The following is a 12,335-nucleotide window of genomic DNA, read 5'->3' as shown; positions in this document are numbered from 1 at the left end:
ATACATCAATTAGAAAGCATTTTTTTCTTCATGATCTTTGACAACTATATCTGGTCTATTTGCCTTAATTTCTCTATCTGTGTGTATTGGCATATCCCAGAGTATGGTTGCTTTCTCGTTTTCTGTGACCTTTTCTGGCGTGTGTTTATACCATCGTTTTTCTGTTGTTATTCCATAGTGTTGGCATAGCTTCCAGTGTATATAGGTCCCAGCTTTGTCGTGTCTGTATTATTATTATTATTATTATTATTATTATTATTATTATTATTATTATTATTATTATTATTATTATTATTATTATTATTAAGGCGGCGCACTGGATGAAATGCTTTGCGGTATTCCACCCGTCGCTACGATCCGAGTTCAAATTCCACCAAGGTCGACTTTGCCTTTCAACCCCTCGAGGTCAATAAATTAAGAACCAGTGAAACACTGGGGTCGAGGTAATCGACTAGTCTCCACCCCTAAATTTCAGACCTTGTGCCTTTAGTACAAATTATTACTATTATTATTATTATTATTATTATTATTATTATTATTATTATTATTATTATTATTATTTATTATTATTATTATTAAATATCGTTTTAATCTTCAAAAACCTATAAATATTCTAAATTCTTATTTAAATCATTATTACTGCATCGTATACGTTATGTTTTTTTTATTATAATTTAATAAAAATGAGAATTCTTCTTACTTCTGTTTCTAAATTCTGTTTTTCAATTAATCCTAGGATGTTGCGAGTATAAATATTGAAATACTTGATGTGAATGACAATGCACCTGTATTTAGCCGCCAGAAATATCAGGGATACATCGAAGAGACCTCGCCATCCTCAAGCAAGAATACATTTGTGAAAATGGTCAGTTATATTTTTCTCGATTTTTAATCATCCTTAACACCATCGTTTTAAAGTTTTTCTTTGTAGTTATCATGTTCATACAAGTTCATCCTCCTTCCCTGCACAATTTGGTCCATAATACTAATGCCCAGGAATTTTTCATTTCAACGCAAACACTTTGTCCAAGTAATTCTCATTATAACCAATTGAATTACATATGCTACCATCACGATGGCATATGTAATTATTTCTTTCTCCCTCCCTCTCTTTCTCTCTCTCCTCTCTCTCTCTCTCTCTCTCTCTCTCTCTCTCAGATACACTATTTATAAACTAATATCAGTTGTGATTAACTCTATCACCTTTGCTTGTTCACTTTATCTGAAACATTTCCTAAACATAACTTCATTATTGCTTCGTGAAAGTCAATATCTGAGATATATAAATGTTATGAAGAGTTAACCGTTATTTCAGCTTTATTTATTTTCCCCCTTCATGATAGCAGAATGAGCGCTATAAAAAATACATGTTAGTTCAAAATGTTAATTCCACTTTGTCCTACACGAAAATACAATTCTCAAAACTAAAATTATTTTTTCTTTTTTTACAATAATATTGGCATACCCAAAAGAAACCGGAATTTTGAAATATTTTTTATTTACTTAGTTTTACATGTTTACATTTCAATTGCCTTCAAAGTATTCTCCATTTGAAACAATGCATCGGTCCAGACACATTTTCTCCAGTTCGAAGCAGTGCTGGAACTCTTGCGAAGTGATGTCTTTTAACGCAGCCGTCGTTTTTTCTTCACCTCTTCCACATCTGCAAATTCCGTAGCATCAGCTTTCGTCACCAGTGATGACCTTCGAAAAAAGGTCCGGATCAAATTTCAGCTGTTCTTTCAGTTCACAACACGCATTCAGTTGTGACTGCTTTTGATCTTTCGTTAGCAAGCGAGGCTCAAATTTTGTTGCAACTCTTTTCATTCGCAATTCTTCACTCAAAATTCGTTGGCAGGAGCTCAGGACACACCAATCATATCAGCAAGTTCGTCAATTGTTCAGTGATGGTACTCCAAGATCAATTCATGAATTTTCGTGATGTTTTCATTTGTTCGGGAGGTCTACAGTTGTCCTGAAAGTGGTTGGTCTTCAAGCGACAAGTGACCATTCCTAAAGAGTGAAAACCACTCGTAAACTTGTGTTTTGTTCACAGCAGCGTCTCTGTAAGCTGTTTGAAGCATGACAACTGTTTCGACCGCCGTTTCCCCTAGCAGAAAAAGAATTCCATGGAAGCACGCTGTTCCTTCGTTTCAGCCATCGCGAAAATCGACGAGCAAAGGAGAAGCACTGCAAAACAAAGATGCAATATGTGTCAGTACGACTAAGCTGAGTAACGCCGTTCGGTAGGCGGAAACCCGAACTACGATGGGCTTGTCCCGCAGAGAACTGTTTCCCTTTTTTATAATAAATATCCCCTCGTAGTTAGATATATTTGGATATAGTCGTTTTTGGTTTGTTCAAGATTCTTAAGCACAATTTAAAATTAACTGCAGGACTGAGAGAAAATGGGCATCTGTAAATAATATTTTTTTCCAAATATACATGTCAACTTGGAATAAAAATAAACATATAGATATAATTCCAAGTCTTATCAATTTCAATTTCGCTTGTGTTGCTTGTAAACTTTCACAAAATGATAAACATCAAACTTTTTCATTTCCCACCCCATATAAAACAGAATTCACTTCATATTTTTAGTTTACTTTTCTCTCTATGAATAGTATACTCATCTTAATTCAAAGATAAAATACATTTTGGTATTTGGTTACGTTCCTGTATGTTTAATATTTTGAGCCCATTCATCATCCGTTTGGCAATCTTTGTCAAGACAGATACAACTCCTCTCCAGATAGCAGGATCATGAATCACCACACCAAAGGTCCCACACATTATGTCTTGAATCTCTGACAATGGTACCAGGAAAGCAGAACAAAACTTCTCATTAGCTGGTCAGTTTTGTCTCCAAAGTACAAAGCGCAACGTTTCGAAAGTATAAAAGGATTATTCAAGACTATGCGTTTGTCTAAGCAATGCTCAGCATAAAATTTCCTTCATATCCAATGTGTTTTCCACATAAGATTTTGTGACCTACTTAGAAGTCGGTTGTATCAATCATTTAAACGTCTTTAAGGCCTTATTAATAGGTTCCCATTATTCTGAGCCACGAATGAAAACTGAGCACGAAATTCGTGGATTTAATGGATTGTTTAAATACTGATCAGTTTACTGCAAATGAGAACGTCAAAGTATTTCAAAGTTTTTACGCAGTTTAGAATATTACTGTTCAAGGCTTTTAGCTGTAACAATCGTGCCTGTTCTCGCATGACATAAATGAGTGTATTCTGTTTTAGAGGTTGTTTATATAAAGCCCTATGCAGATTATTGTAATCTCGAGAAAGATTAGTGATCTTGTGCACCATATAAGTAACTAGCAAGTAGTGCAACATTATCTGAAAATTCACTATCGGTTAATTAGGGGGTGGATAGCATGAGCATTACCGTACAGTGTCTAAAACACACCTTTACTAAAAATCATATCCACTAATACTCGCCGTGTATATGAAAGGACAATGATTAAAACAAAATATGTTAGTGTATTGCCTTCAAGAATTCCTGCAATCAATTAAGTGATCTGTTTTACCATCGAGTATAAGTACAATGGATTTTGTTTCAGAGTAAAGTATTTTGGCATTATCTTTTGATGTACACTCTATAATTGTAGTATTTCAAGTATTTCTGCTCTGTGAACTGAATCGAAAGACTTTCTTTAAAGACCACAAATAACGGTTTAAAATTTTCGCAAAAAGGCCAGCAATTTCAGAGAAGGGATAAGTCGATTACATCAACGTCAGTGATCAACTGGTACTTATACTATCGACCCCAAAACGATAAAAGGCAAAGTCGGTTGTAGCGGAATTTGAACTGAGAACGTAGAAGCTGAAAAACACCACTAAGCAATTTTTCCCGTGTGGTAACGAATCTGCCAGCACTCCGTCATAAAGGCCACAAATGTTAATACTGCCTTTAGATTTCATGTTGTAGCTCAAATCTCTTTCAGAATTGGGTGACAGATCCTTTTAGGAAAGGGTCAAACGTATTAATCTTGAATAGTAAAGCAGTTCATTTCATTGTATACGATATTCGAATATTTATATTCTGTTTTATTATCTTATTGAATATGGCGATATTGCTGTTCTTCCTACAAAGATACTTAAAAATGAATCTCAACCAAATACTACAGGCAAAATTTTTATCGTTATTGTCCTTTCGCAAAATTATATGACTTCCTTCTAAACTTAAATAATATGAAGTAGTTTATTGTTTGCTTTTTATAGCTGATACTTTCGAAAGCATGGTGAAATAGTAGAACTTGTACAACACTACACTAAATACGAGCCAATATTTAGTCTATTTCTTTGTACTTTTGCTTTAAAACACTACCCTCATTGACCTTACTATTGGCTTTGCTGTGGAATCAAAATGACTATATAACTCCCATACAAAAGACTATACAACTCCCATACAAATAACTATACAACTCGCTTACAATTCTGTAGCTTTATCCAATCAAACCACGTAAGTATTGTCATTAAGATTCTGAGATGAACAATTCAAGAAGTGCATAAATATTTTTTTCTACTCTAGTAACAAGGCCCGAAATTTTGTGGTGGGCAGTCGATTAGATCGACTCCAGTACGCAACTGGTACTTATTTTATCGACCCCGAAAGGATGAAAGAAAAAGTCGACCTCGACGGAATTTGAACTCAGAACGTAAAGACAGAAACGCATAAATATTCACAGGAAAGCTTTAAGTTATTGGTTTCTTTTTAACTAATCACAGACGATTGTTATTTGAAATAATGAATCCCAAAAGAAAATATCAATAGCTTAAATACAATGAACATGCAGTCCGAAGGTTTTAGATTAACCTCGGTATCTACTGAGAATGAATATTACAAGTGAATCGGATCCATACATAGTCGGCGCTTTGAAAAGTCAAATCTAAAGTATTAAACATAGAACCCACAGAAACGAAGTAGAACGCTATAATGCTATCATGTACATGTTATGAAAACCTACTGTTTGCCACCTTCTTCGACATCATCCAGCGCAATGATTTATGTTTCAAATTTTCGAAATTTATATTGCCATTAGAAAAGCGATTATCAAAGCAAAATTAACATTGTTTAAATTCATACTTAATGTTAAATCGGCATTATTTTATCATAAACATGACATATTACATTATCTACAGCTGTATCTCTGTAATATACTCAAATTATTAACAGAACAATAATTAAGAAATGCAAACTATCAGTGACTTTTCAAAACATTTTGAATTCTGAGATTTGATATATTATCTTTTTGTAACAATGTTTTGTAAATACACCGTGTGTTTACTTTAGCAACATCCAGTTTTATGCGACTCTGTTTATTTATTGCTTCTAAGAGATACAATTAAAATATGAACTAAGATAATTCTTACATAAAAAAAAAACTTGGTTGTAAAGAATATAGTTTCGTCATATGATGTGCAATTTTATTCTGTTGCGGTTGTTTTCTGCATAATGTTAATGTAGATAAAATAAACATTTAATGTTGCAGGATCAGTTATCTTCACAACTACTGGCTGCCCATTCCCTAATCACTAAAAATGCTGAAGCTGGAATATAACCGGCTTTGTCAGTCAATCAAACTGAGACAATTTTAATCTGATGAGCAAAATGCTTAGCAGCATTTCTTCTAGTTGTTTACGTTCTGAGTTCAAATTCTGCCGAGATCAATTTTGCTTTTCATCCTTTCGGGGCTGATAAAGGAATACTTAACCATTGATGTCGATGTAATCAATTAGCCTTCTACCCCAGCATTTCAGGCGTTTTGTCTATAGTGAAAATGATATTTAGACAATTTATGTTATTTGCTTTGACCAAATCATAATATAAATGCTTTGGCTTAATTTTGTACCATCGTCACTGTTTTAATTCAACAATTCCAGTACACAACCATATAAATCAACACACACACGAAAACAAATACACACAAGAATGCACAACCACACATGCACACACACATCCATACACACACGCATATACTGATATACATAAGCACACGCACACATATTCGCGCGCACACATGCACGGTAAAACCCACTCAGAAAAGAATGCGCAGAAACAAACATACACACACTCTTATCTATTCAAAAAGCAACTGGCTACAACACGCACGCACGCACGCGCGCGTGAAATGCACACAAGCGCACACACACACACACACACACACACACACACACACACCAGAAATACTCCTAAATAAACACTCAGAAGAAATTTGCATACACACATACGCAAGACAGATTCAGAGCATATCTTGAAGAGCAAGGGCATGTCATTGATAAGGTCACGAATAGCGACGAACGGACACTGACAAAGAAAACTAACATCCAATTGGTCATTCAGCCATCACATTCATCGACAATTTGAATAGTTAGTTGCTAAAAAAATAAAGAAGCGGTATTGAAACAGTGCGTGTTTATTTTCATTGTTATTGGCCTAATAACCCTCACTAGACACAAGATCATTAGTTGTTCTCATTAGCACAGTTACTCATACCATTCGTAATGATGTACTTCTGAATGTATGCATTTAACACCAGCATGGCTGCAGTCGAATGACTGAAACAAGTAAAAGAATATATGTATATATATGTGTGTTATGGATGGATGTATGCATGGATATGTGTATGTATATTTAGCGTTAAAGCAGAATGCTTTAGAAACAATTGTAACAAGTCATTAAAATCAAAGATGTGCTAAACTCATTTTGTCTTATCTGAAGTGTGCGTGTGTCAGGGACGTGCCGCCAAGGTAGGCAAAGTAGGCAGTACCTACCCTGAATAAAATAGATCAATAGTAATATTTTCCTTTCATGACAAAATATTCACCTAATTCAATAAAATTATGAAGGTTAGTCTGATTACTATGCATAAAATGCAAAATGTTTTATTTGTTTGGAGATTAGGTAGGCATAATTTGCCCCTGCTTTTCAATCTAAGTATTTAACCTGTGTATAGTACTGATGTAGTATACATGCTGCCTACATTTCTATATTTATTTTTTGTGTGTTTTACTACATAGAGATCGCCAGCTGCCTGCCCTAAGTAACTACCGACGGCACGTGTCTGAGATATATATATATACGTCCACATACATATACATACATATACATACACATACATATACATACACACATAGAGTGTATGTGTGTAGATGTGTACGTATATGTGTGTGCGTATATGAGGGAGTGAGTGAGAGTGATTATTTGATAGGCTGACACACTTATTTAATATTGTTATTCAGTTATATTTACAGTCATCGAATATAATTTGATTTGTAAAGAATGAATTACGTAATTGTATTAAATATGAAGTTTCTATTAAATTATTAGTTTAGTAGTAAGAGATAAATGGATGTCGCGTTAGCATGAATTTGAGTGTGTTTGGACAGTTGCTGATAGCATATTTCTCATATTTTGTTTCTTTTTCACATAGCAAAAGCTTCTACTTTTCCATCCTTACTCAAACGTTTTCTCTTCTTTAGGAAACCTATTGTCTGTTTGTAAATTGCTTTATTTTCGTGATACACGGGAAATCGTTATTGAGTCTTCGATCTGTTAGAAAGAGTAGCTCAAATATCCTATGGTGGAATGTTTTCTATTGTGGCTGTTGATTGATGCTTGTGGGGAAGCAAAATGTCTTTCTAGGGCAGCGCGTAAAAGGATAAACAACACCCACGAACAATTAACATAAGTTTTATTTACAGTACATAGTGTTTCTTGCATTTGTCTTCGGATGAAGAATAAAAGCAACGATTTGTACAAACCGGAAGTGACATAATACTGGGGTTTACGACAAAATACCTGGTAGGTACCAATCAGTGAGTAGTCCGTCACAGCTGGGAAAATATTCATGATGGCAAAATCTCTACCTTCTATTTGCATAGCTGATGAATAGAAAATGGGAATGGAGTAATTACAGCAACTGCCTCAACATTCTGAAGCTACCACCAACAGCCCAACCTCTATAAGACTCATTAGAGAGTTCTAAAAAATCGAATCACGTGATGACTTGACACTGATTGGTCGGTTAATTAGCCGAACTCGTGAAACCATAGTGATCTTAACATGGTATCACCACGGCTCTCCAGCGATCCGGCCCAGGATCTGCTTCAATCCTATAATTTAAACCTTATTTTCTTAAAACAAGTTACTTACTGGATAATGCTTGATTATATGCAACGTCTAAAAAGAGGCAGAGGATGCTTTTAATTAAACATCAGCTGAATCGGGACTAGTCTGAAGTTAAACATAAAAAGCAATCAATCAAAATGAGCACACTCTTCATATTACACACGTTCTTTTCATTCAGTTCGAATACTGCGCTTTTAGTTTCTCAAGAAAACAATCTAAACTTTTCTAAAATTAAACTTATCCAACTGACAGTTGGCGTTAATTATATGGTATTTGAAATCGAAACAGTTTTATTTCCTTCTCACAAATTCCTACAGTTTTGTGGCGAGACTTAGTTCCACCCAGGATCGAATTTGCATTACGTATTTACAGGTGTCTAGTCATTCGACTCTCTTCTCCCTCACAGCTTGTGCCAATGCCAGTGAAAAATACTTGTTGTTGGTGTTGTTATTGTTGTTGATGTAGTTATTGCTATTGCTGTTGCTGCTGGTAGTGCTTTGTATCTTGTTGAGACTCATATTCTCAGGAAATGAATTCAGTCTAAATCATAATTTTCTGTAATTCTTTGTAAAGAAATATAACCTGATGATTTTTGCATGTGGTGTGCGCGCGCGTTTTTGTTTTGAATATAATGATAACTACTATGGTATCCATACCGTACAATCACGCAGTCGCTTCCTTGTCTCATTCACTTTGCAACTCATCATCACCACTTTCATTATCATTATTACCATATTCATAAGTACGTATTTCTGTCGTCATATTTTAACCGTGTGCTTTTATTGCAGTGCCGAGTGCATCTTCTGCGTATTGACCACATGCTGTATTTTCTTTTGGTTCTGTGTTTCATGTTGTATTGACATTATTCTACGTAATATATGTGCAATGTCTTGTAGTGTTATTTCCTGTATACCGTGTCTATTTGTAATTCCTGAGCTTCGGATTATATATTATAACTAAAACGTATTACTGACACAGCTACAGATACCGATTAACTTACATTTTGCATCTAACTCAGTTTTAAGTATTCACCAAACGAGTCTATAATATTGCTTCCTAACTTTTCTTCTATTTATATGTGCTCTATTCTGTCTAGTTCATTGGTTTTAAAGAATTCTAAATCTGGATTTCGTTGAAGCCTCTCATGATATTAACAGTCCTAATTTATTGTCTTTTCCTCGAGGTTGCATTGGAACATTTTATAGCCTGATATCCTTCCATAGTATTTTTATTCGATTTCTATCTGGTTTAAAATGCTAAAGATACTAGCATACACCAAAAATATATTAGAGAGTTAAAATAAGCGTCCTTGAAATATTAGTTTTCCATTCAATGCGAGGTTTGTTTTAATAATACTCTCCTTTGTCTGTATCAACAGAATTGCTTTTCATTAATTCATAGTTGGTACTTTATTTATGGCTAATGTTTCCAGCATCTGTACATGGAGATCACTATCCAAAGACTTATGGTTGTTAATATGTATCATACTCAAATCCTTCAAATTTTAACATGAGTGCTCCCATTATTATCGGTGTTATTTTAAAGTCATTCGCCTTCCTCCTTACACATTGAAAGTTTCTCCTTTGCTTACTTTTGGTCTATCAGAAAATAAACCTTAGTTATCATATATAAACCATTTTCCCTGCTCTCCTTCTATAGCCAAGTCGTTGTGATGTACCTTATTTGATACGTGTTCAAACTACTACATAGACGTGTTGAAAGCTTGGATATGGTGTTATCTTCTTTTCATTATTTTATTTTTGCAGTTGTTTGTATCTAAGTATTACTCCTACGTCTGCTTCTATCCCAGAGCTTTTAAATCATTATTAGTTTTCCCTGTTGTTTGCTTCTGCTCTACCGTATCTTGCGTGGAGGCGCAATGGCCCAGTGGTTAGGGGAGCGGACTCGCGGTCATAGGATCGCGGTTTCGATTCCCAGACCGGGCGTTGTGAGTGTTTATTGAACGAAAACACCTAAAGCTCCACGAGGCTCCGGCAGAGGATGGTGGTGAACCTTGCTGTACTCTTTCACCACAACTTTCTCTCACTCTTACTTCCTGTTTCTCTTGTGCCTGTAATTCAAAGGGTCAGCCTTGTCACACTGTGTCACGCTGAATATCCCCGAGAACTACGTTAAGAGTACACGTGTCTGTGGAGTGCTCAGCCACTTGCACGTTAATTTCACGAGCAGGCTGTTCCGTTGATCGGATCAACTGGAACCCTCGACGTCGTAAGCGACGGAGTGCCAACAGCAACAACAACAACCGTATCTTGCAGAGAATTATTTCCTCGCCATTTTTCTCCGGTATATTTTGGAATTCCGTTTTGATTTTATATTTCACTTTTCAGTACTCTCAGTTGTTATCTATTTTAAGACATTTTCTTTGGTGTAATTAATTTCTAATTTGTATTTCAACTTTTCCACATAGAGATTTAAATTTTCTATTTTGATCCATTTTTATCTAGTGCTTACTTTCGATTTACAGAAACATCTTTGTTCTTCCATGAGTGATGAACTCTGTAGTATTTTTGTTGCGCTTTAGGAGCTCATTTACTGAATGTACATTGTATTACCTTGTTTTCTATTGAACATTAAGTGTTTTATAGTTATTTCTTCTTGTTGTGCAATAGCCGGTTTTTGACAGGTTTCGTTTGTAATCGCTTCTGTTGGGCTATTTTCATTCCCTTATGACAGGTAGTTATATGCGTAATCGCTTATTTAGTTTTCATTTCCGCGTGACTTCTTTCCTTAAGTAGCTTTATTTCAATTCCGGGAACAGTTTGTAAAAAATCTCCATACATTAATAAATGTGTTCGCAGTGGCATTTTCATCTCTTCATCTGTTTTATTTTATTTTCATTTGTAATGTAGGCGTCTCTTTAATAATCTTCCTGTGTACTGAATGTAGCCATGTAAACCATGTAACACTTCAATTTAATGTCTATTACTCTAGCGTTATGTTTTAATTTTTATTTTTTTAAATTTCTTTTTTATGCCAAATGTATCATATGATCTTTTCTACTAAGTGTTAACCTTTTAAGAGGTTCTGAACTATATGTAGCGTTATTTTTGCATCGTTATAGTGATCACGGAAACTGACACAGGAGATTCTTCATTTACTCCGATTCAACTCATAGTGGTTTTGCCTTTAATTGATTTATCCCTCGGATTTTTATTTTTCAGTCTGTTCGTTTCGTTTGCTTTGCTTGTATTCAAAAGTTTTATTTAATTTTGCTCTTTCCTAATGTTTACTTACTCTATATTTCGTGTGCTATTTAAACAACATAATTTGTTTTGTAATACTAACGCATCGAATATAATGCACTAAGCGTCAATTGTATTTAATGGGATTGTCCCGTTTTGTTTTATTCATGTTCAAAAGTCCAAATCACTTTATATTGTTTGTCCCAGATGCTGGTCTCGTTTACTTAAAAGTTTCGTGTTATTTCATCCACGTAATGCATCAAATAAGTGTCAGTCATACATAACGGTGTCCAGATTACATTACATTCTTAATTTTCTTGTTAATGTTGTTCCGAGCTTGGGCTTTTGATTTCATAATGTCATCAAATTTATTTCAGCATTTTTTCCCGAATAGCTACATTTGCGCATCATCATTCATAATAACACACAACTGTCATGACAAGTAGCATTCTTCATAGTCTTTCTCACATAACATTAGTCGCGCTTGTCCCTATCATTTATAATAATAATAATAATAATAATAATAATAATAATAATAATTTTAACTGTCATTTCAAAATTTAACAAATTTTATAAATTTTCTTAAATGAGCAGGAACAGAAAATTGAAGCCAAAGATGCTGACAAAACAAGGAAGAACCAAAATATCAGATACAGTTTGTCAGGTCCTGGAAGTTTCAAATTCTCGATTCATCCTGTTGTAGGGACAGTGAGAGTAAAGAAATCGTCTACGATCGACTGTGAAACCAAATGTGAATACCGATTAGTGGTATGGACAATTTTTTATTCCTTTTATAGAAATTGTATGAACGATATTGATTTCATTTTACAAAGCATAATGTCATGTATTGTCGAAATATTTATACTACATACATACATGTGTGTATTTGTGTGTGTATATATATATATATATATATATATATATATATATATATATATACATGTGCATGTGTATGTATATATATACCCCTATAATAATCAGATT

At 34.3% G+C, this 12,335-nt stretch overlaps 1 protein-coding gene across 1 annotated transcript in view; it reads left to right on the top strand.

Moving 5' to 3' along the window:
- The window catches only part of LOC106875431 (protocadherin Fat 4), a 483,512-nt gene that overhangs the window by 269,416 nt on the left and 201,761 nt on the right, over positions 1-12,335 (top strand). The window contains exons 20-21 of the mRNA XM_014923579.2: positions 737-865; positions 11,946-12,119. Of these exons, the coding sequence (XP_014779065.1) occupies positions 737-865; positions 11,946-12,119 (303 nt within the window). The remainder of the gene's footprint in view (positions 1-736; positions 866-11,945; positions 12,120-12,335) is intronic.

The sequence above is a fragment of the Octopus bimaculoides genome, chromosome 15 (genome assembly GCF_001194135.2).
Source record: "Octopus bimaculoides isolate UCB-OBI-ISO-001 chromosome 15, ASM119413v2, whole genome shotgun sequence".
Lineage (NCBI taxonomy): Eukaryota > Metazoa > Mollusca > Cephalopoda > Octopoda > Octopodidae > Octopus > Octopus bimaculoides.
Note: the sequence above shows the minus strand (reverse complement) of the source record. Positions and strands in the feature narration are given on the sequence as shown.